This window comes from Herpailurus yagouaroundi, unplaced genomic scaffold, assembly GCF_014898765.1.
Source record: "Herpailurus yagouaroundi ecotype Mexico unplaced genomic scaffold, PumYag 217, whole genome shotgun sequence".
NCBI lineage: Eukaryota > Metazoa > Chordata > Mammalia > Carnivora > Felidae > Herpailurus > Herpailurus yagouaroundi.
In genome coordinates this window covers 4990702-5014923 of record NW_024412448.1, presented here as the reverse complement: position 1 = coordinate 5014923, position 24222 = coordinate 4990702, and the positions used below count along the sequence as shown (strand labels likewise).

The 24222-nt window shown below is 64.9% G+C and overlaps 1 protein-coding gene across 5 annotated transcripts in view; it reads right to left on the bottom strand.

Moving 5' to 3' along the window:
- BAIAP2 (BAR/IMD domain containing adaptor protein 2) overlaps positions 1-24222 on the bottom strand; it is a 63209-nt gene that overhangs the window by 18906 nt on the left and 20081 nt on the right. For 4 of the 5 annotated variants that reach the window (XM_040456624.1, XM_040456625.1, XM_040456622.1 and 1 more), the window contains exons 4-6: positions 5547-5608; positions 4701-4772; positions 4002-4139 (exon numbers count right to left, since the gene is read on the bottom strand). In XM_040456624.1, coding sequence (XP_040312558.1) covers positions 4002-4139; positions 4701-4772; positions 5547-5608 — 272 coding nt within the window. Of the gene's footprint in view, positions 1-4001; positions 4140-4700; positions 4773-5546; positions 5609-22228; positions 22234-24222 lie in introns of those variants that run through there. The other variant, XM_040456626.1, reaches the window with a different exon arrangement.

Genomic DNA, 24222 nt, shown 5'->3' with positions numbered 1-24222 from the left:
CTAGACGTGTGTGCCTCCCAGAACACGCGAACCCAGCGAGCGGGGGAGCAAAGTGACCGGGGGCCCCAAGGAAAGCCTGCCCCACGGGCTCCCGAGGTAGGCCTGCTCTCCTCCAGCACAACCGGCCAGCCGGGCCTCAGCCACTGCTCCTCCCACAGCCACATCGCACAGGAGGGGGATCCGGCCGGCGCTCCCTGCAGCCCCCCAGCCCCTTCTGCCCTCCTCAAAAGCCGGACGCTGCCCAATCAGGGGGTCCAAGGACGAGGCTGCCCATGGCCCCCTGTGCTCCGGCCGCAGCTCTGGCCCACACGCGGGTGACCCTGCGCAGGGGTCCGCCACTCTGTCTCCAGCTCTCTCTTCCCGGCCGCTCACCTCTGCTTTGGGGGCCATGACACTGCCTGGGGTCTTGGCAGCCCGTCCCTCCGAGTGCGGAGCCCGCATACAGGTTGGGAAGGACACACTGCTTGTCTGTGGCCCCCAGCCCACCACACACCCAACACGCGTCCCCGGATTTTCTACCAGTCACGACACCCCTTGGAGGGTGTTCAGTCACGTTCTAGTCAGAGCAGGGCTGCGGCTAGAGACAAATGGTAGAAACAGGAGAGATCTTGACCCTGGCCCTACGGGGTTTGCAGGGACGGAAGTACGACACTTCATACTAGCCTCCCAGACCCTCACTCAGAAGCCCTTGGGACCACCAGACGGCCAGCGGGACTGGCTGTCCTTCAGAATCACCCAGAAGCTCTGAGGGCCCCGACACAGGCCATGGTGTAGCCACTCACACCTGCCTGCCTGGGAGGGGACACAGCAGCTGAGGCCCGAAGGCCAGAGGCTCAGGGTGGCTGCATGAGGCCTGCCGCCACAGCGCGCCCTTCGCCAGCCATGTGCCCTCCGGCCCCCTTCACACAGACGGGCACTTCCGCGGGTGCCAGGAGGTCTGGGCGGTGGCCTTGGCCGTGAGCACAGCACCAGCACACCTTCCCCGCTTCCAGATGGAGCCCTCGTCCTACTTAGTGCCCCAAATGTCTGCGAGCGCCTGTGGCCTGACCTATAATTAAATCAGTTCTCTTCGTGGAAATCCCAAAACACAGTCTCAATTACCAGCAGTTCCTGAAAAGTGCCGGCTCTGACCCAGTCCCACTCACAGGGAACCTGCCCCTGACAGACAGACGGACGCTCTCGGTCTTCCGCAACCCTACCTTCCCCCGCTCCACAGGCAGTGACCACCGCTCCTGCACGGCCTGTCATTGGTGCAGCTCGGGCCACCAGCCTGGCCACTGGCCCAGAGGCCTCGGGGTAGGACAGAGCGTGTGGGGGCCCTTCCTGGGCCAGTCGGCCTCCCTGGAGGGCACAGAACTGCCTGCCAAGGGCTCCGAGGGTCGGGCCCCTGCCTGGCGAGCAGCCTCACTGCTCTCCCTGGCCGAGGGTTCTGCAAACACGAAGCTCAAGTCGGGGAGGGAGGACGTGGGGGCTGGGGGTTCAGCGGCAGCCAGGGGATCCCAGCAATCAGGGCTCAGGACAGACCACCCCCCTCTCCACAGCACTGAGCAGACCCACACCTGCAATCACTCGCTGGAGCCCCCTGCTCTGCCGAGAGGAGCCTGTCAGGACAGGGGCTTTGGTGCAGCTTGAGGACCCCCGGGAGGGCCCCCCGTGTGAGTCCCGGGGTGCAGAACCTGCCTGCACCTGCACATGCTGTCCATCGGGCTGCATAGGGCCGGGCCTCCCGGTGCAGGGCCCTGCGGACAGGAGAGCCTCCTGGGAGCAAAACAGTCTCCAAAGGAGCGGGAAAAGAAAGGCCTCATCTGTGTTTGGAACCCAGGTCACCCCCCTTGCCTGGGGTCATTGCCCATCTCCTGTCAGCTCAAGGACGAAGGCCCAAGGGCCCAACAGGTCAGACTCCCACCCCCACACCTGCCTCTCCCAGCTCTTCCTTAGGGTTGGGGGTTGGGGGTTGGGGACAATCTCTAAAGCCCCCCGCGAACTGTGAACACAAGAATTAAGCGCTTGTAAGTGAGTCTGTGGCCGTGACATCCCCCCAGGCAGAACTCCTGGTGTCCTGGTTGGGGGTGCTGTGAACGGCAGCTTGGCCTGACCATAGCACCCAGCCCCTTGAGCTGGTCCTCGGAACACAGGGTGCGTGGGGCAGGCACCCTGGAAAACGGAGGCAGAGACAGCAGAAGTGGGGGGGGGGTCCTCACTCTTCCTGGTGGGAAAAGTCATGGGCCCTTTCCCTGTGTGGGCCAGGACCTCAGCCCCCAGGCAAAAACCAACCCAAACAGGCTCAGCGCACAGCCGGGTTCCTCCCCAGGGAGGGGGGGTGGGGGTGGTCGGTGGCCCCAGGCTCCCTGTGGAGGAGGCGTAACCCACCCCCCCTCCCCCCTCCCCCACTCCCCCCCCCACCACCCAGGCGCTGACACACCCTCCCTCTACCCTCGTGCTGCAGACCCTTGGAGGATCTCCGGGGCTCAGAGCCTCCACCAGGGCCGGACAGGGGAGTGCAGCACAGGCCACAGCACGGACGGGCTCCGACAGCCTTGCATCGACCGCAAGAGGCCACGCGCAGAAGGCCACCCCCGGGTGACCCCGTTCCCGCGAGACGCCCACACCTGACTGCTGGCTGTCTGGGGGAGGGGACAACTGCTGACGGGCAGGGCTTCGTTTCTGGGGTGCCGGAAATGCTCTAAAACGGGGGGTGGGGACGGCTGCACGGATACGCTCAACACCGCCTCACCGTCCACGTGCGGCGGTGGCTCCGCGAGGAGAGGGGCGCGCAGGCTCCCGGTCCCCCCGCCCCCGCCCCCAGCCAGATGGCCTCCGGCTTTCTCTACCCCTCAGCCTCATACTGGCCCCCGACAGGGCTGGGCTGCGAGGGACCCAGCCAGACGGTCTCCGGTGGCAGCCCTACAGGTCAGTGACGGGCCACGGGCAAGCCCGAGACGGGAAAGGCAGGAAAGGCGCGCTGAGAGCAGCAGGAGGGCTGTCCCCGCCGCTGCCCTGCGACAGGGGCCTCCCCTCCCTCACGGGGCTGAGCCGCTTTGCACACAGGGCGACGGCTCTGCCCCGCTGTTGCCCGGTCCGTGCTCCCCGCCAGGCGGGACCGCATCGGGGAGCAGGTGGGCCTCTCTCATCGGCACCATGCGCAGGGAGGGCGCGTGCTCTGCGTGCCCCACGGCCCACCAGTCAGTTCCCGCCTGTGGCCAAGGCCCCGTGGGCAGTGGGACCCGGACACACGCGCATGCACACACGGCCCGGCACCCCAGCACGCGCGTGCGCACACAGGAGCCCCAGAGCAGGGGCGCGCGGCGCACCTCAGGGGTGCCGATTTGACGGCTGACACGAAGGGTGGGGCCCCGGGAGGTGAGGGGTTCATGCCCGTCCCCGCGGCGCTTCCCCTGAAGCAGCTGGGACAGGTTCTCCTGAGGCTTCCTTTGGACACGACGGCGTCCTGTTTTGTCTCCTCCTTATCCGAGTCGTGTGACCTCGGGGGTTGGGTATTCTGGGCCTGATCTGTGTCAACCGGCCGGGGGGTTCCGGCCAATCAGGTGTATTGGGCCCGTGCCCGTCACGGGCCGCGCTGTCCTAAATCCTAGCCCTGCTCAGGACACGATGCCTGCCGGGCCGGGCACAACAGTGAGGGAAGCCGCACCAGCGCCGGCCCCTCCCGTGCCATCTGCCTCTCGCGGCGGGGCTGCTGAGACGCTTGACTGGCCAGCGTCTGCCCATGAGGGCTCTGGGCCCGGTCCCGGGGCCGGGCGGCCACAGGCCGATTAGACTGTCGGTCTGGGGTCCGCCTCCGAGGCAGAGTCCAGAGCAACAGGGCAGGAAGCTGTCCCCGGGGTCTCTCTGCTCCTTTGGTGGCAAGCCTTCCGGTGCCCCACGGAGGAGGCGGGAGCAGGGCGGGGGCCGCAGGGCCACACCGGCCGCGCGCCAGCTCCAGGACAGGCGGTGCTCGCTGCCCCGAACCCACAGAGGCCGCCGCGGCACCGGCCGGGCCCTACCTGCAGCTCCTTGTCCGAGTACTTCTGCGGGTTCTTGCTGCCTTGGCTCTTCTTGCGAAGCTTCTTCAGCTCGGCCTGGACCTTGTCCAGCGCATCGCCCCTGCTCCTTTGCTCCGTCTGGTATTTCTTCAACGCAGCCTGTGGTTCAAGCACACGACACAGAGCAGGGACCCGTGAGCGGCCGGCCCTTCCCGCTCTCCGCCAAGGCGGCCGCCACCCCAGCACCGAGGGACGGCGGGCCGAGAGGGGAGGGCGAGGCCAGGGCCTCGGGGGCCCTCTGCTCCCAGAGATGAAAACCGGGTCTCGCCTCGTCCCCTCCTGTGCCACCGAGAGCCAGGGCGTGAAGTCCTGTCACACACCCGCCAGAGCCCGGCACATAATGCCCCGCAGCCGCGGCGGAGGGTGATGGCAGCACAGGCACCCTCGGGGGGGACGACGGTGAAATTACGGCAGGTCAGGGAGAATGTGCAGGCTCTGCGGGTGGCAACACCGTGCCACTGTCGTTCCCCAAAGCAGTGAGCTGCGGGGGGCCAGCAGGACAGGCAGGTGTCCGCCCCCCACCCCCCCCCGCCGCCCACCGGGCCACGGAGGCCCGCGGAGACCCTGCCGGAAGGCCAGCCCCCAGCGAGCCGACAGCCCGTGCACGGGGGCGGGGGAACCAGCACGGGTGACCCGACAGGCGTGGGCAGAGCTACTTACGCTCAGGTACCTGGAGTCCAGCTCTACCTTCTGCTCCAGCTGTGTGAGCAGCTCGTTGTGGAAAGACTTCAGCTGCGGACGGACAGAACACACGGCCATCAGCACCACGCGAGGCACGGGCCGGGGCAGGAGGCAGGCAGGGAAGGGGGCAGGGAGCCCGGGAGAGGCGGACGGCCACCACAGCACCCGGGACGCTGGCCACCCCGAGGGGAAAGGGGCCTGTCTCATCCCTCAGCCGGTGACCCTGCACAGACAGGTGGGCCCAGAGGAGCCGGGAGGCTCCAGGACTGACAGCCGAACAGCGGTCAGGATGTCAGACCATTCTGGTCTTTGATAGCCTCGGGACTCCGCTCCCAGTGGGGGGGTGCGGGGGACAGAAACAGCTCCCTGTTGTCCCTGCCCGCTCTGGGGAGTTCCTCGCGCTGACCTGAGCCACGGGCTTGAATGCAAACTGGGAAAGGCCTGAGTGACCCCTCGCTTTAGACCCGCTGGATCCTGGCTGGGCCTGTATGACCTGGGAGCATGTTGCTCCCCAGGCCCATCATGCATTGTGTCCCCACCTGGCCCCTGTGGGATCCTGTCTGACTTGGGCCCTGTGCCCCCGTGTCCTTCTGTATGTTCTTGGTCCCCACAGTGAGCCTCCTCCCCAGCATGTGACTTCCTGTCCTGGGCCTAAAGCACGTCCACACCTTTCTGAGCACGGCCACTATGCAATGTCCCCAGGTGGACATGTGGCCACGGTGCACAGCCGGCTCTCCCCTTCACCTCTGACCGGCCTGCCTGCCTGCCCTTGCCCATCTGCCTACCTGCCCGCCTGCCCTTGACCCTCCCACCCTGGGGTCTCACCATTTCTTCCAACTGATTTTGAATCTGCCTGTGGACTTCAGCCATCTGAAAGAGAACGTCTCCTGGAAAGGCAGGAGGGCAGAGAAGAGAGCAAAGTTAAGCACTCTGCGTGACAGGCCCTCCGCCCTGCACCCCTCTTGTGGCAGGGGACCAGGGTGCTGGAGGCGGGTGCAGGCGCCTGGGCCCACAGGCAGAAGTGTGCCAGGGGCAGGAGAGAGGGCACCGTGTCTCCTGATGGCGCCAGCGAAGTGAGACAGAAGATTCTAGAATGACAAGGGAGGCCAGGCCTCGAGCACACAATCACCGGGTGACTTTGAGGGGTCCCAGTCCCCAAGCGTCGGCACTGAGCCCAGGTTCACGACAGAGAAACAGGCCGCCTCAAGCCCACGAGCGAGCGCGAGCACACGCGCCTCTCTTCCCGCATCTCGCTCTCACGCACAGCCCCCAACAACTGCCCCCCCCCCCCCCCGCCCACTCTGGGCCCAGCTGCCACCAGGGCCAACAAACGTCTGCGTTACTTGGGGCAAACACGAGACCTGGCTGCAGGCCCCAGAGGTGAGGGTGCCCGAGGAGGCATGCGAGGTGCACAGGCCTGGCTGACCTCACGAGGGCCTCTGGGGAAAATCGGAGCGTGTGGCACAGCTCTCCAAACACCTTTTCTGGAGCAGCGACGCTTCAGGGACACTGACGTGTCCTGGGCCCGTCTCCAGAGACACATGAGGAAACCGAACGTGGCAGCACAAAGGCGCAGGCCGTCACCCAGAGGCTGTTTCCAGCCTGCATGTCAAGGACACGGCTCACTTCACCTGCAGGCAGGGCACATGCCGGGGCTCTGCAGGTTTCTGGGTGACCTGATATTAGCCCATACCCCAAACTCTCTCTCTCTCTCTCTCTCTCTCTCTCTCGGTAGCAGACAATCGGCCGCGAGGCGCCTCCAACACCTCACTCGGCCCACACAGCTCCATGAAGGGGAAGGAGACAGGCCTCTGGGGACAGGGAGCTCAGCCGAGCGCTTCCTTCTCCCAAAGCTCCCAAAGCTCCTGAAGGCCCACACAGCTCCATCCTGAGGCGTGGTCACTGTGACCGACAGGTGCACAACCCTGAGCGTTCCAGGCTGTGGCCATGGAGGGAGGGACGCCGTGCAGCTCAAGACACAACCAGGGTCAACAGAGCCCCCAAACCCGCCCCCAAGTCAGTGCCCACAGGACACAAGCTCTAGGCCGGAGACCATTCACTGGCACCTCCCTCCCAAGACCCTCAGGGCTGCCCAGCTGCCCCCCAGCACTGGCACGAAGGACCCCCACCCAGGGCGGAGGGGAGAGCTGGAACGGGCAGCCAGGCTGCATTCACCTGAGCGGCCGGTCCTCCCCTGGAGGCCACTCGCGGAGCAAATACCGTCCCCGTGCTGCGGACACGATGGAGCAGGGGGCCCGCTCTGCCCTCGAGGGTGGGCACTTCCGACAAACCCCGTCCCTGAGGTGCCGCCCACACCAGCGAGCCCTCTGTACTTGTGCCTGAGGCCCTTGGGGTCACGTGACCCAGAGGATCCTTTCGGGGGGCAGTCACGAGGGGAACCCTGGCCCCCAGCAAGGCCGGCCAGAAGAGGAAAGCAGTGGCCTCAGTGAGAAGCCTCAACGGGGTCGTGCCGCCCACTGGATGCACGGATGGCCTCACTGGGGTCGCCTTCCCTCCCAGAAGCACAGCGGGGTTCCAGGGAGACCCGCTTCTCCTGCTCACTGGCTGCTCCATGGGCTGCTGACACCATCCTGGCCTGAGGGCCACAGGGCACGCTGAGCACTGGCTGGGAGGAGGAGCCGTACAGACAGACCCGCTGTTCAGCACAGACTGCCAGGCTCGGCTTGAGCAAGTGGGACCCCACCCTGCGGGGCCCTGAGCCTCGGCCGGAGCTCATTCACCCCGATGCTCAGGGCCACTGGATGCGTCCCCAGATGCCTGCTTGGCCCCAGACACGCAGACTTCTGCCGACTGACTCATCCGGCAGCCGGGACCCCGCTGTCCCACCACAGGCCCTGCAAGGCTGACCCAGCCCTCTTCCTCACCCAACCCTGAGCCCAACGGGTACAGAGACCCCCTCATGCCTGCCAGCCTGGGGCCTGGCCTGTGGGAGGCCTGGGACGGAGGAGGGGCACCCTTGCCCCCGGAAGGGCCACTGCCACGGCCCTGGCGTGTGTGTGCCAGTGAGAGAGGGTGTGTGTGAGCCTGGGCCTCAGACCCGCATGCTGCCACGGCCCCACGGACAAAGGAATCTCAGTGGCTGGGCTGTGAGCACATGGCCCCCAGACCAGAGCTGTGTCCCACTGGGTCGTCTCTAGGACCCACAAGCTGGGAGGCAACGGAGGCAGACCCCAGAAGCTCCCAGCGCGCAAACCACCTAACTCGACGTGACAAGTGCCACGGCGTGCCGGCACCACCACAGACGCCAGCACCAGAGCCACGGCATGAGCCATGCCCGGCAGGACCCAGAGGTCCTCAAATTACTCCCATTCCTGGTCTGACCTTGGGCCTGAGTGTGCTGTGGGACGTGGCAGGACAGGGAGGGGCGGCCCTGGGGAGAAGGCCCTGCCTCCACCGAGGCTTCCTGTGGTCAGGTCGGAGCTGTGACCCCACGCGGCCAGTGGCTGACCACATGCCAAGGGGCTGAGCTGACTCACCCCTGCAGGAGAGGTCGAGACACTACTCCTACCCAATCCTGGCCCTGGGAGTCTGACGTGCTAGGGAACAGGCCAAGAGCCACAGGAGACGGAAGGTGACGTGAAGGCCCGGGTCCCCAGCGCTGGCTGGAGGGAAGCCACTGGGATGAACAGGAGCGCACGGGCCCCAGCCAGGGCAGCCCCGCGGAGGTGGCCAGGCTGCCGCCACCTGCCTAGTGCAGACCCGCGGCCCCACTGGCACCTGGGCATCGCCCTCCGTCCGTGCACACCCGATCTGGTGTGTGTGGCGGGGACGTGTCCCAAACCCAGATCCACGGGCCCGGCCCCTGGGCGCTCAGAAGCAGTCCAGGACCCCAGAGGGGCAGCCCCACATTCGTTCCGCTTCTTTGTGCCTTACATCCTTCTGGAAGTTTCCCAGAACGCCCCTCCCCCAAAGATCAGGGAAACCTCTAGGATTTTCTTTGTGACGCAGGGGTCTTCCTGTGTTGGGGGCCTCGGACACACCTTTGGGCTCTCTGGCTGCGGGCATCTGGGACTTGGTTAAACGGAGGCCAAGGGGCGCAGCACCCACACAGCACGAGGTCTGGGGGGCGTGGGGAGAGCCCCGGACCCAGCCTGCGGGCACCGCCCTCACCCACACCCCTCTGCCCCCACGGCCCCCTGGAGGGGCATCAAGTCCGGAAGGAAGACACGTGGCAAGCAGCCTGTCCACGTTCTCACGTGGTCCAGCAAAGTCTCCTGCCTAGGGCGGCGCCCACGGCATCGGCCAAGCTCTAGACCCCGGAATCAGAAGTCAACGTCAAGGTCACGTTGAAAGCACGTATTTCCCGGAGAGCCTGCGCACCAGCTCACGAACAACTGACAGCAGTAAGCACCACGGTGAACGCCCGAGGCCGAGAACACCTGCAGCCCTTGGGGGGCTCCTGCTGTGCGCCCCGCTGCAGACACGCTCAGAGGCGCCCCAGGGCCCGTGGCCGAGCTGCCGGTGCACACGCTGGGGAACACGCAGCCAGTGCACACACGGCTCTGAGCTGCAGGCCCGTGGCTGCACAAACCAGCCCACACAGTCAATTTTTAAACTGCATTGTACACACAGCTGCAGGAACGGGGCGGGGGCGGGGGGGGGGGGGGTTGGTGAACAGCCCCACCAGCCACTGGGCCCCTGGGGCGCTGCCGGCCCTGAGGTGGCTGCAGGGCAGCCTCACCCCTGCCAGGAGGAGCCCAAACCTGAGGTGTCAGCACTAATGCTCACCTGTCCCCTTACCAGGTCCCAGAAGGCAAGCTGGTGCAGGTCCCTAGAGCCCCCCTCGCAGGAGCTGGGTCTGATTTTGGGGTTCCGCGACTCCCTCCACGCCATCTCTCACGCGCGAAGGACAGCATGGAGCGGGGACACCCTTCCGGGACCCGCTGCCCAGGAAAGAGGCGGCTGCGGACCTTCCCCGTGGAGTCCTCTGAGCGTAGGTGCATGGGGCCCTGGGAATCCATGTCCTGGGTTCACGGCACAGGTGAGTCCCAAACTCGAAAAACCGGGTTTAAAATAGCAGCTCCGACCCAACCTTGCCAGAGCAAACAATGGAAGAGTGGCACAGCTCAGCACCGAGCACCACTGCCTGACGAACCGCCAGGGCTCCAAAGCGTCAACAGAAGGGGTGGCAGGCGGCAGGTGCCCACGCCCGAGGCGCAACGGGAGGGGGGGAGGGCGGCCGGGCCGCACCCGGGGCCAGTGAGTCGGCAAAGCCTGGAGCCTGGTGGCCGGCTTGGAGCGGAGGGGCCACACTGGCTCAAGGAGTCCCAGGTGGGGAGGAGGGCCTGGAGCGAGGAAGGGGCGAGGGCCTTTAGGAGCAAGGACAAGAGAAGGGGCGAGCCACACACGGGGGCCACGCTTCATGCGGGACCAAAGGTGTCTAAAGCGCAGGCGTCTGAGGGGAAGCCACGCCCTCTGCAGCCCTCACACCAAGGGTTTGCCTTGCTGGTCACACAGCCAGCTGAGCAGTGAGTCGCCTGTGGCTGAACCCCCTCGGCTCGGAGTTCGAACACGTCAAGTCTTTTCAGGGACCTCAAACGTCTTCAGGTGAAGAGTGGGGCTCGGTACCCACAGCAACGCCCCTCCCCCAGGGGGACAGCCAGCACATGCACACATGTGCGTGCGTGCACAGGAAAACATGCGTGCACAGGCACGTGCACACGCAAGGCACACACAAACACACACAGGTGCACGCACACGGACCAGCAGAGCCCACCGTGGGGGGGGGGGGGCGTGCAGGGGATGTTTGGCTGGACTCAAGCTGGTTTTGTCTCCTGTCGCTAACTCTCGTGTGGACGGCGGCGAGACAGGCGTGACCGACCGTGACCCGGGAGCCTGGGCATCTTGTAGGCAGGTCCATGTGCCACCGAAGACGGGCTGGGGGCCCTGGAACCGCAGGGTGCTGGCCCAGCCCTGGGGTGACAGGGACACAAGAGACTCTCCAGCCCTGCAGTGGGGACCCGGCCCCCAATAAGGACACTGGGCCAGGGCCCTGAGCCCCCGGGACCTGGCCCCCAACGAGGACACGGTGCGGGAGCCCGGGCCTGTGAGCCCCCGAGAGGCAGCCGCGTTAAGTATATTCGCTGCGTTGAGTGACCATCACCCCGAACTCCAGAACAGACCATCACCGGCACGTAAGAGGAGTCGGACGCGTGGACGCTGCCCCCCGTGGCTTCTTCGCTGGGCTTCATCCAGCTGCGGCCTGTCAACCCCTCAGGCCTCTCGCGGAGGAACCCTGCCCCAGCGCGGGGATCGAAGGCTTGTCATTCCTCAGGCCGGGCACGTGGAGGCCACCGCCCGGGGCAGGTGCCGCCCTCGCCCCGACAGCCCCGAACTCCGCCGACACGCCACTGGCGTTCACGACACACGCTGAGGTTTTCCCATCTGCGGTAGCACGACAGCGTCCCGACCGGCGGAGACAAGCAGAGCCAGGTTCCAGCAGCCAGAGCCACCACTTGTGGGGGCCGGGGGGCTCGGGACCCCAGAGGGAGCCCGTGTTGGCGGCCCTGCTCCGGACTGGCGCCAGCCGCTGGGAACGTGAAGCAGGGACGCTACCGACGAAGCCGCGCATCCTAACAGGAGCTGAGCCTCCAGCAGGTCAGAGCCGCGCAGGAGGGCAGGGGAGGGCGGAGGCTGTCCTTGGGGAAGGCCCTGCCACCGCCGGCCGCCCAGCAGGATGGCGAGCGCAGGGAACGCCAGAACCCAGTCGCTGCTGTTACCACGCGTTTCCCCCCGCGCTCCAGAACTTCTGCCGGACCTCCACGACTCTGCACGGGCCCCGGCAAGAACCTCGGCGCCGGGGGCCTGGGCGGCCCCACACAGTGTCAGGTGCCAGCCACCAAGGAGAGAAAAAGGCAGGAGCGACAGGCCACAGCAGCCCAGGGGGGGCCCAGAGGGACCCAGCTGAACACGCGGGAGGTCCAGCTGACGGGCCCTCACCAGGGAGGACAGCCAGGCGGGGCAGATGTGCAGCACGAGAGCAGGACTACGGCTCCCGAGAGGGCCCTGGCACTCGAGGTGAGGACAGGACACGGGAAGGAGTGCCCTGCTGGTGCGCGGCCGTGTCCCGCGAGCAGATGACAGAAGAATCAGCCTCCCAGGACGCTCTCGGAACCTCCAGAGCGACAGCATGGAGGGGTGGGCCGCCCAAACCACACCGAGCGGGACTCGGCCAGCGGCTTCATACACATCCGGGGACACAGGACCACACCGGTGACATCGCGGAACCCGGGAAACCTTCAAAGGTTTCCCCAAGCGGGGCTCTTTGGGAAAAGAGAAAAGATTCCAAAAAAGTAAGAAAATTACGTGTACCCGAGTTTTTAAAAGTACGAACTCTACAAGTTGCAGGCTGGTATGCTGACATGAGAACCATCACCCGGTGGAGGAGGCCGCTCCCAGCCTGGGGCCGCTGCTCACACCTTCATCCTCTGCGGCCAGGGCCCCATGACTGCAGTGAGCACCTGCTCCAGGTGAGACAACTAACAGAGGCCCTCGGTGTGGCACCTGTGCCCCCTCCCGGAGGCCGCCAGGACGGCGGGGCTGCTTGGCACGCTCACAGAAGGCCAAGAAAGTCAGCGGGGCTGGCAGCAGACAGGGACCCGGCCTCGGGGTTCCAAGGATCCTGGTGGCCACCACGTGGCACAGAGGCCACAGCCAGGGCTGGCAGCCGGCAGCAGGGACACCTGTCCCGCAGCTTCTCGGACCCCAGGACCAGCACAGGCGCAGAGCCGCCTCCTGTGGGAAGCGGCGGCACCGGCCAGGCCCCTACAGCAGCGATGGCCGGCACCCAGGACTCCTCTGTGGGCCGGGAGGAGGCCCGGGGGCACGTCAGAGGCCGGTTCTACAGCCGCACCCAGAAGTTTCCCCTGACGGCCCTGGGTAAACACAGTGGGAGCCGCTGGTAGATCAAAAGAGCCGCGAGCCACGGCTTCGGAGTCCCTTCTTCCGTGGCTTAGAGCACAACACACGCTCCCTCAGCCGGATCTCCCAGACCTTCAGAAGACTGCAAGAGTAACAATGCAAATACCAGTTCGCCCCCTCCTAGGTCCCCGCGTCCTCGACGTTTGGCCGTGTTTGCTTTAACTCTCTGCTCCTGACGCATACGCACACGCATGCGCGCACGCACCTACCCCTTCTGCAGAACCGCTTGGGATTCAGCAGCAAGCGTCGGGACGTGGCCCCAGCCTGCATGCTGAGAACAGAGCCCGGTGCCACGGCGGCACGCCCCTGCCCCCACGAGGAAAGCCACCACCGACACAGACTCTCCACAGGACAGCGCGCAGAGTGCATCCAGAACTTCTCCCCACCTGCGACCGCACGCTAAGCTCTGGCTGGCTCTGGTTTCTCTCGGGGACTCAGCGCTCTGTGTATCCAAAGGCTGCTTCAAGCACTCGGAACCCAGTGTCCTAACCGGGCTTGGAGACAGGTTCCAGGAAGGAGCGTGGAGCGGTGCCCAGACTTGCGCCTTCCTCCTTGGGCACTGGGGTCTTTGGATCCACGGGGAGCCCCCCACACGTTCACGACACGGACGTTTGTAAAGATTCAGGCTGCGTTTTTGTTTCTTTTGTTTTTTGCAGAAGATACGAAGTGTTCTTATAATCCTCAAATGACAAGGAGCTGAGCGGCAGCGTGAATCTGGCAGACTGCAACAAACACAGGCCGGGGAGGGGGCCCGGGGCTCACTCATGCATGCAAGGCTGGGGCGGGCGCCAGAGTCCGCTGAGAGCCCCTCCGGGGCCCTCCCACCGGTTCCTAATCCCCAAGGAGTGAGGACGCCATTTCACAAGGACGAGTTAACACCCCATTGAGGCTTAAAAAAGAACAATTTCTGCCAGCGCTCCACAGGCCCGAGGAGGCGGCTGGGGGACGGCTCCCGCAAAGCCAGACAGTGGCCCGTGCCGACCCCACGGTGAAAGGGAGCAAGCCTGCCACCAGGGGACAGGGCTGGGTGCCCCATGGAGGGCCAGGTGAGCATCACCTCCAAACTGACAGGTCTGGAGGTGGGGACGCTCGTAAAACCTGACCCAAGAAACGGGGAGGAAGCTGGGGACCTCCGGTGGAGATGGCCCAGGAGGGCAGTTTCTGTCTTTATCTTAATCCCACTCGGTTATCACCCAGCATGACAGCTTCAGGCGTACCATACGGTGACGCAATTCCCTCCGCTGCTCGCCATGACAGGTGCGCCCCTCACCACCCATCGCCGGTACCCCCCCCCCCCCGCCCCGGTTCACCACCTCCCTGGTAACCATCAGTGTGCTCTCTGCAGTTAAGAGTCTGGCTCCTGATTTGTCTCTTTTTTCCCCTTTGTTCATCTGTTTTTTGTTAAATTCCACGTATCAGTGAAACCACATGGTATCTGTCTTTCTCCGACTGGCTTATTTCACTCAGTATCATGCTCTCTAGCTCCATCCACGCCGTTGCAAATGGCAGGATCTCATTCTTCTTTATGGCTGAGTAATATCCCATTGTATATACACGTTTTCTTCATCTGTTCGTCTATCGACGGACACTGGGGCTTCTCCCATAGCCTGGCTATCGCTGATAATGCATTTAACACCGAGTACGTGAATCCCTTTGAATTAGTGTTTCTTGTATTCTTTGGGTAGATATCCAGCGGTGTGATTACTGGATCGTTAAGACAGTTCCATTTTTAACTTTCTGAGGAAACTCAAGGAAGGCAGCTTCAATCTCTGAGGCACAGGCTGGCTGCGGCCTGACTTGGGGGAGGCGGAGAGGATCAGACACCCACCGGGCCTCTAAAACCCACTGCCACACACAGTGGGACTGAGCCCCAGGGGCAGAGACCAGCTTCTGCTGTGTGGCCTGTCTACAGAGCAGGGGGTGCTCAGCAGGGAGGGCCACCTACGGGGTGACCGACCCTCACAGAGAAGGAGTCTGTGGGGGAAGGGCTCCAGGACAGCCTTTCCCGGGCTGAACTAATTTTCTCACGGTTAACAAGCACGGATGTGTGTACCTGGTGTTGTGATTAAATCAGTAGGGCCGTGCATCTCACGATCAGGGGGACCGGGCTGGGCAATTGATGGACTCTGTCAGCAACAGCGACGATGACCACGAGGAACGTGGGCACAGCACTGCCTCGATACCAGCAGCCCCTCCACACACACCCCTCCCTGCTTAGGCAGGATGGTGGTGGTTGAAACAGTTAAGCAAATAGGGGCAGAGACGGGAAAAGCCCCAGCAGGGGGACAACACTCAGTCTCCCTGTGGAACCACGCCTTCGCCTGCGGGAAGCCGCCACCCCCTCAGGGTCAAGGGGTGGGCACCACAGGCGCCCCCTAACCTCCCACCCCTGCCACCCTTCCCCCTCAGTGACGAAGTCAGGCCTGGCCGGGGGTCCCGAGCACCAGACAGCTTCCTTGCCGGCCTGCCTGCGCCTTCCCACAGTGGGGACTGGCCGCCGGTCTGGTCTCCGGTCTCTGATCCCGGCTGCTACAAACTTCACAGGGCCCTGTGGACGCGAGGAGCTGTGCGAGGGGCGGCCACCCACAAAGGAGTGGTGTCGGCAGGAGCCAGGGGAGCTGACGCCAAAAGACAGGGGTTGTCTTCAGCAGTGCTGTGACTGGGTGGGGACGATGACGAGACCAGGTGCCTGGCCCACTGGCCCTTAGGGAAGATCAGCACTCAGACCAGGCTGGGTGCTCACAGGAAGCACGCAGCTTCTAGGAGGGGGACATCCCGTGGTGAAGGGTCCTCACATATGAGCCCTGGGTCACCGGGGGCCCGAGTCGGGCCCCAGCTCCTCTGAGAGTCTCCCTGTGGCTGTCCCAAGCCCTCGATTCAAATCCCATACCTGCTAACCTGCACCAGGGAACAGTCAAGCCCGTGACACCAGCCCCAGCTAGACGAAGCCCGGACAGAGCCCCAGGAGCGGCCAGGACTGGTGCTGGGGAGGGTCCTGCACACACTCGCCACCCCCTCCCAGGGTACAGGAGGCTGGGCAGACAAGGTCTGGGAGCAGACGTGTGCCACCCACCCGGCCCTTCCCCCACCCCAAGCTCAAGTGGTTGATGTTCCTCCCTCCCAGCAGTTAAGTCCTGTGGGGGGGGGGGGGGGGGGGGGGGGGGGGGGGGGGGGAGGGCACCACGCCCTGGCAGAGCTGGATGTGACCATGTTGCAAAGGCAGGAAGGCCCCAGGGCTATAGGCTGTGCCCTCAGAGCCAAGGCCCTTCCAGGACCCTAGGGACACAGCCACCAGGACTCTTCAAGGCAGGGGTCGGGGTGGCCCAGGTAGGATCTGGAGCAGAATGTGGTGCCATCCGAGGCCATGCAGATGAGCACAGGTGTCATGTGAAGCCAGAGGGACCCCGAGACATGACTGTAGGAGCACACGCTCTGATCAGGAGAGGTCTGGTCAGGCCAGAGCCACCAGGGTCTCACTGGAGGGGCCTGAGGGAGCCTGAGGCCAGGGAGGGGTGAGGGCAAGGGCTGTGGTGCGCCCTCAGGGTGGGAGCCCTCGGGAGAAGGGAGTGTTTGTTATTCGACCAGCACGCCAGTGGAACCCTGTGGAGCCTGTGATTCAGCCAGTCTCTCTTGGGGGTCTGGGACCCAGAGCCCAGGGGAAGACCACGGCAGCCACAGGCCTGCCAGGAGCCCCAACCCTGCTGGGGCCCTGCTACTCGGCATCCAGCCCTGGAGGAGCAGAGCGGAGACCCACCCGGCGAGGACTCTGCAGCCTGGGGCGCTGTGCGCACCGTGGTGGAGCAGGATTCGGGATTCACCAATGCTCTCTGCCTCCTCCCGGCAGAGCCCCGCACCAGGAGAGTCCTCAGAGCCCCAGACAGTGCCGGAGGATACACAGGAGGGACGTGAGCTCCTTCTGGTTTTTCTGGAGCTGGACGGACCTGGTGGAAGGGCTGCTCCGGTGCTGCTCGGAGATCACGGCATCCCCTGTGGTCACCAGTGGCCACCAAGGACACCGAGAGCTCATGTCTCTGGTGTCTGTCATTCCAGGAGGGGCCCAGAGCCAAAGGGTCAGCTGCTCAAACTTGGCTGTGAACGCACACCACCTTCTGGAACCTTCTGAAGCAAATATCCATAATGCTCAATTATTCTGGTGGCTTCCAGAGCGGAAGGCGCCTCCAAGAGCTAATTAGCATATGCCTGAACAAGGCACAAATATAGAGCTCTCTTAAGGGGAAGACAGCACAGGGGCTGAGGGGGCGTTGCACCGTCAGGGCCACCGGACGCGGCGCTCAGACGTCGCCAAGGGGACCCCGCCCCCGGGAGGAGCTGCCAACACCACCCTCTCCACTGGCCTCGAAGCCACCAGCTCCTCCCTGGGAGAAGCGGGTTCTTCTCCCGCCCACAAAAAAGGCAGAAATGGAAAGCGGCTGATTTGGGGGGTGGGGGGGAACCAGGAGAAAAATCGATGGCTGTGTTGCCATGGCGATGACAGCAGCCGGCGATCCTCACCGATGCGCTCTTCTGAGGCACAGTGAGAGCGCGGGGCCCTGTCGTGTCGATGCCGCGTCAACCGTCCACGCCTGGGCACCGGCCCTTCACGGCAGAGGCAGAGGTGAGGCCAACCACACTCGGCCCCCGCCCTACGCGCCCCCAACCGGACCAGTTCCGGGTCAGATCCTGGGCCGGCATCAGCCGCACCTGGGAGTCTGTTGGGATCTTAGAGTCTCACGCCCGCCCCCGGCCTCCTGCTGCCAAATAAATCTGTGCTCGGACACAGTCCTCAGGTGTGTCCCACGGGCACACGGTGGGCACCAGGGTCCCTAGGACATCTGTCCAGGATGGCAGGGGTGCTGCCTCAAGGTGCCTGCCGAGACCGGAGCACACGAGCGTGTGAACCCTGGGTGGCGCGGAGCTGGGCACGGGGCTTGGCAGGGGCACCGACTCCATCTGACCCCTTCTCGAGCCCCGGGGACCCCATGGTGTGAGCACAGGGAGACGCAGCCCCTGCGGGGAGGCAGAGGGGACAGTATCCCCGCGCGCTCCCCTCCCCCCACCTCACGCGTCCACCAGGGCGCATCTCCGGCAGGCTCACCGCCCGCCAGCCTCGTCTTTCACTCTGCCCGGTATGACTTTGCCAGGAGACACTCGGTGTGAACACAGCGGGGGTTTCTGCCTACGTTTCTACCCAAAGGAGATGCCAGTGACCAAAGTCACGGAGGGAGCAAACCCCGACACTGGGCGACAGGGGGCCACCTGGACCTCGTCAGGAGTAGGCAGAGAGGGGCCCAGCAGCCACCCAGGCCCCGGCCCGGAGCAACGTGAGTCTGTGCCCCCAGCTGCGGGGAGGCGCTGCTGCTCGGCTCCTTGCCAAGCGCCACCGAGGACCCTCCACCGGGCGCGACTTTCCAGGAACCTGCCCATCGCGCTCCCTGGCTAACTGTGCAAGTGGACATCGGCTCTGCCGGGACAGGCTCCTCAGCACCAACTTGCTCGAACTCTCGCAAGACAGAAGCAGGGACAGAGGTCACTTGGAGAGGACCGGTCACTGGAGTACCAGGTCGCCACGGTCGGAGCGTCACACCGCCCGTGACATGCCTACCCTCCCCCTGCGCCAGCCCCGGGCCGCCACGCGGACACCGGCCGCCGCTCGAGGGAAAGGGAGGGGCTGCTGTCCTCGGACGCTCTCAGCGGGGCACTGCCACCATGCCAGGCACAGTGCAGTCTGCCTGCCGCGCCTCGATTCGGGGGTGACAAGGGTGGGGTCACGGGCCGGGGACCTTGCAGCCACGATGGCCATAGTGGGGAAGCTCTGGGCCCCAGGGCCGGCCTGGGTGTGCCACCGCAGGGGAGGGTGGGGTGTACCGGGCCCCGGCAAGCCTCCTGCCAAATGCCGGGATGCGGGACAGGTCAGACGCTCCCTCTCAGAGCAGGAACAAGCTGCCAGCAGAGGCCCCGGGCCAGGTCCCGACAGGCTGTGCCCAGCCCCACGTCAGCGCAGAAGTCCGGCCGCAGGCTCCACTTCCCGCCTACCAAGCAGGGACCCTGGAAACCAGGCGACAGGCCCGGCGGTCCCCAGCCCGTCCTCAGGATGAGATCCAGGCGAGACCGCCGTCCCCCGTTGGCCTTCCTGCCCCAGGGGACACGGCAGGTCCAGCTAACATTTACCGACGTCTCCTGATGAGGGCTGATCTGGCCCACACCGCTCCCGTGAGGGCGGGCTAAGCTGCTACTCTGGAGGCCCTGGCAGGAGAGCTGCTTAGTTGGCCCAGGGGCCCTGAGGGGGGCCCCACACCTGCTGTGTTCAGTCCCGAGGCCTCGGCTGCCACACTGGGCCGAGCGGACGCAACCCACGACAGCTCCCGGGCTGGCTTCAAGTCTTAGTGACCACGGGCAGGACGGGGAGTCCACAGAGATCTGTGTGTCAAGCCCTGGCAGGTCCACTCGGCCAAGGAAGAGCGGGAAAGAGCGGCCTTATCTTTGGGGTCCAGCGACTGCCTCTGTCTAGGGGCGCCCCCACCTCCACGTGCTGTTGGGGGAGCCTTGGTGTCACCGGCTGGGAAGGGGTCCTATTCCAGGCTGGGACGGGTGGCGTGGGGGCTCAGAGTCAGGCCCCTTGGGTGTGACATGGGTCTGGCTGAGGCCTGCAAGTGGTGGGAGGGCACTTTAGCAAGGGCACTTTCTATTGTCGGGGTCTGACAGCAGGTGGCACGTCAGACTGAGCGCAGTCACGTGCCTGAGAGAGGCCCTCCTTGGACAGGTGCAGGGGCTGCGGGAGGGGCGGCGATGCTCACTGAGAGAACAGGAGCCCGCGCAGGTGGGCGGCCCAGGGCAGCGTCTCAGAATGACCTCTGCCAGCAGAAGCCCTCCAGCCATAGTCTCCAAGTCCCTGGGGTCACAGAGTCAAGGGCATTCCCCTCTGCTGGGCCCTGCATTCCAGCCACACCGCACTCGGGAACAGGCACCCGTGCCTCTGGGCCCTCTGTGCCTGAGGCCAAGCCAGACAAAAGCCCGCTGTGCGGGAGGGGCCGAGAAGCAGCACCAAAGCCCACAGCGGGGTCTCCAGAGGCGGGCATGGGGAAGCTGGCCCAAGCGGTTCACTCTGCGGCCACGCGTGGAGCGCAGCCAAACGGCAGGGGAGTGCTCAGGTGGCAGGGGAGTGCTCAGGTCGCACCTCCCTTAATCCAGTGACTCAGGGGCCAAAGCAGGCCGGGTTTCAGGCCGCCACCCAGCAGCAAGCATCCCGCCGCCAGGCCGCGCCCAGCACAGAGCTCCCACTGCCCTTGGGCGGGTTCGGTGTGGGCAGACGGGCCCTGCAAGAACACACACGCCCGGATCACAAACAAGCGGCCTCTTCAAAGGCAGAGAACAGAGAGAGAACGGCCGTTCACACGGATGAGGCCCCAGAGGAGGCCGTGGACAGGGCGGGGCGGGCTCGGCACGAAGCCTGGCCTCGCACTGGGGAAACGGAGGCTCGGCAGAGGCTGTGCCCTGCGCCCCATGACTGCTGCCTCCCTTTAAGTAGTGCCACCTTCCAGAAAAGTCTAGAACCCTCCAGAAAACCAGGGAAGGCCGAGGGCAGGCGACGTGATCATCTTCTGCCTGAGTGATTGCAGCACAAAAGGACTGAGTCACCGCACACATGTACCAGGAGCCCGGGCACACTGGGACTCCGTCCCCCATGTCCCACTCCCTACCTGGGCTCAGCCCGGCCCCTGCCACACCGTGGCCCTGGAGAGAAGAGCCGGGGGTGTGCCTGCGGCCTCGTCCAAGTACACAGCACCCAGGCACTGCTGTCAGTGAGCCGACTGGACAGCACCCTCCCCTGCACAGAAACCCAGGGCAGCGGCTGGCACCCCAGGAGCCAACGCTGCAGAGGACAGCACGCACAACTGCACACTGTGACCCGGGGCCGAGGCCCACTCTCTAGTGGCCATGACAGTGGCACAGAAGGCCCAGGAGCCAGCCGCTCCACGCCTGGGCAGGGGACACATGTGCTGTGAGCCCCATGCATGTGCCTGTGGCATACAGGGAGGCGGGCAGACAGGAGAAACAAGGTAAAGTCAGAGACGACCGGGCAGAGTGGCCTCAGGGCAGACGAGACGGCCCCCGGGGTTCCTTCCACTGACCTTCCCGCTTTTCTGCGAACGGAAACGTCCAGTCACTTAAAGCTTAAAACAGTGGAGAGTGTGGAAGGGCCCCAGCCACTGCCTGAGTCCCCTGGGCTCAGTCCTGCTCAGGGCTGGCACTTGAGTGGAGCCAGCACCCGCTCAGCCGTGAAACCACTGTCCTCACTTAGAGCAAGGCAAACCTGACCCACCACAGAGCCCACATGGGAGTTCTGGAAATGCCCACAGCTCGGTGCCATGCTCCCACGCCAAGCTGATGTCACTTCTGACGGATCGAGGTCAGGAGGGGTCAGGGAGGCTGTTCCAAGGGGCTTAGACGGACAGGGACACAGGCGGAAGGGCGGCAGTCATGCTGGGATCCAGCAGGTTCCCGGGACAAACACGCGGTCGGGTTGCCCTTCCGTGGGCCACACACTGGGACGGGCTTGCAGCCTCGGGCCCAGGCTGGACACGCCGTCGCCCTGAGCAAGCACAGCAGCCGTGAGGGCGGAGGCGCAGAGCCGGGTGTGGGAAGAGCCGCCCCTCCCCCGGGCACACGCAGACCAAAGGCGCCCCCGTGAGCGCCCTGTGGTGGGGCGGGAGGTGGCACTGGGGCCTGCCTCAGCAGAGACGTGGGGGCCCTGCACACGGCCAGGCGCAGGCGGCTGCTGGCGAGCAGGTTAGAAGGGCAGTCCCCGTGCTCCCCAGCCGCTTGCTGTATCAAAGCGAAGCCCTGCGAGTCTCTTCCCTGCGGGGCAGGGGAAAGGTCAGAGCGGAACAGAGAGGGTCCCCTCCGTGAGGCCTGGACCTTGCGGCACAGGGACCGGCAGGACCAAAGCAGAGAGGCCGCCCGCCTCCTGCACACGGAGAGAGGAGGACCCAGGGGCAGCCTGGCCGCGGGCAGTGCCTCCAGAGAGCACAGGGGACCGCCACGGGGCCGCGGCTCCCGCTCAGGAGGGGAAAACCACACACGGGAAGCCTCTCGGCCCTCACGACTTCTGGTTCAGCCCGGAGCAGCACAGTGGGGCTAACGTGTAGGCGTGTGCTGCTCAAGACCCTCACGCCGAGCGGGAAGCAGGTGCAGGGCTCTGCGGGGGACGGCAGGGCCATCAGGACACAAAAGGGAGCGGCCGGGGTCTCTGTCTCTGCGCACCTGGCCATGCCTGACCCTACAGCTCCCAGGGGCCACGGCAGCAGACCCGGGCAGGGAGGCAGCAGCCAGAGGACAGGCGACGCCCCACTGTGCTGGGGCGTCTGGACGATGTGTCTGCAAACCACCTCTAGTCAAAAGGCGGTGGCAGCCTTCCCAGCACCTGGGCTGGAGCGCCACGGGGCACTTGCCCCCCCGAGGCCGGTTCCTTCCCAGGACAGAGGCTCACACCTCTTCCCTCCCATCCTGGGGGGGGAAAGGTCTGCTGGGAGGAAATGATCGCAAAACAGCAAGCCCCCAGGGGCTACAGACGGAAGAGGAGCAGGAAATCAATCTCCACACCAAACAAAGGGACAGAGAAGGCCACCACGTGGTGACGAGGTTCGGCTCCTCAGGAAGACGTGACAGCACAGCGTGCAGCTTAGACACTCACGGACACACTGCGCGACCACAGAAAGCCAGAACCAGGTGGAGACACCCACAGCCCATTGTCCTTGGGCCACGGTGCACGGCTCCTCTGTTTACTGATCAGTCGAGGAAACCATCAAGACCAGGAGCCCCGTGCCTGGAATGGGACAAGGAACCCCATGTCTGGAATCAGGGAACAGGTGTTCTCCTCAAACGCGCACGCACACGCGCACACACACTCACACACGGCCACATGCACCACAGAACAGCTTGGACTCGGGACCAGCCGGGAATACGTGTGGGCCCCCCACATCGGGGTCCTGACCAGCCTGCAGGGAGGGGTGCGGAGCCCATACAGATGACCCCCCCCCCCACCCCGAGGGGCTGGCAGGCTTATGGGACCGAGGAACTGAAGAACCGTTGCCTCGGCCAGTGACCTCAACACCTAAAACCCCAATGACAGGGTTCCACAGGAGCAGTGGCCAAAATAAGCCACCGAACTCTTGTCCCTGCACACTTGGCCACGAGCAAAGGACTCCAACTGTGACATTTCTGCCACGCAGAACAGACGCAAGGTGCTCAGAAGGGCCCAGAAGACCTCGCCTTTTTCAGCAAGTCGCTGCGTGGGACAGGTCCAGGCCGGGCATCCCCCTGGGCTGCATCACCTGCCCCTGGCACGCAGGCCCCTTGGACACTACAAGTCATACCAAGGTGGAAATGGTCGCCTGTTGGCCTCCTTGGGGCTGTGACTTGCCCCTCCCCCACCCAAGAGCCAGGTTGGCCAAGCTGGCCAGTGGCTGCGGCTTCTGGCCCAGGGGTTGGGGCGGCCTGCAGGGCTCCTGCCCACATGGAAGGTGGCCTGGGAGCCTCACTCACATGGGAGCCCCACCAAAACTCTCAGAAGCCTCACAAGCCAGGCGTGAGCCACCTGCTTACTCCTGTCCCCAAGTAAGATCACAGGTTGGCAGGGAGACCCCGCGGCCACCTGCAGAGCAGCCCTGGCACCACGTCAGAGGCGCCACCGTGGAGGTCACCATGCGGCAGGGCTCAGCATCACGGTCCTGTGGACGTTACGCGTCCAGAGCAGCAAAACCCACGGGGAATAACCCTACTGCCGATGGGGAGAATGGAGAAATCCATGGAATGTTCTCCAGTAGTGACAGCAAACGCACCAGCTGTGGGGACGGCAGGGATAGATGCTCACAAGGCACAAGCCCGTCCCGCAGCACCAGGCCCCGCCCCCAGCAGCCTCGCCACCTCCCCCGCAGCACACCGTAGCCCCTCGCGTCTGTCCTCGGGCCCTGCCAGGGCCCCCTCCGTTCCTCCACATCTGGTCACGGCCTCAACACTGGCCCGTGGCCACCCCGCTCGTGGCCCCGGAGGCCGACACCTAGCCTGTGATGGGGGATGCTCAGCTCTCCAGCCCTGCCTGGGCCCTCCACGCGCACACAGACGTTGGTATGAGATCTGCCACCACACGCAAACATCTTAAAAGCTTCCGGGAGGAGAAAAACAAAAAAATTCACGCACAGCTAAAAATCAGCATCCGAGCAGCATGGAAGAAGGCAACACTGGGGTCAGAGGACGGTGGGCGGGGCCTCCTGACCCTGAGGGAAAGTCGGGAAGACCGAATCCCACCCAGAACTCCAGGTCAGCCAGGCCTTCTGCCAAGTGGAGGGTCAGCTGCAGACAGACAAAGCGTCCGGTATTTTCCCACTTAACGTGCTAAGGAAGCATTTTTATAAAAGGACAACGTGCTGACCCAGGGAGAAACAGGACCTAGTCCCGGGGATGGAAAGGGGATGCCTTGGGGTGCCTGGGTGGCTTAGTCAGTTGGGTGTCTGACTATGGCTCAGGTCATGATCTCGCGGTTTGTGGGCTCGAGCCCCACGTC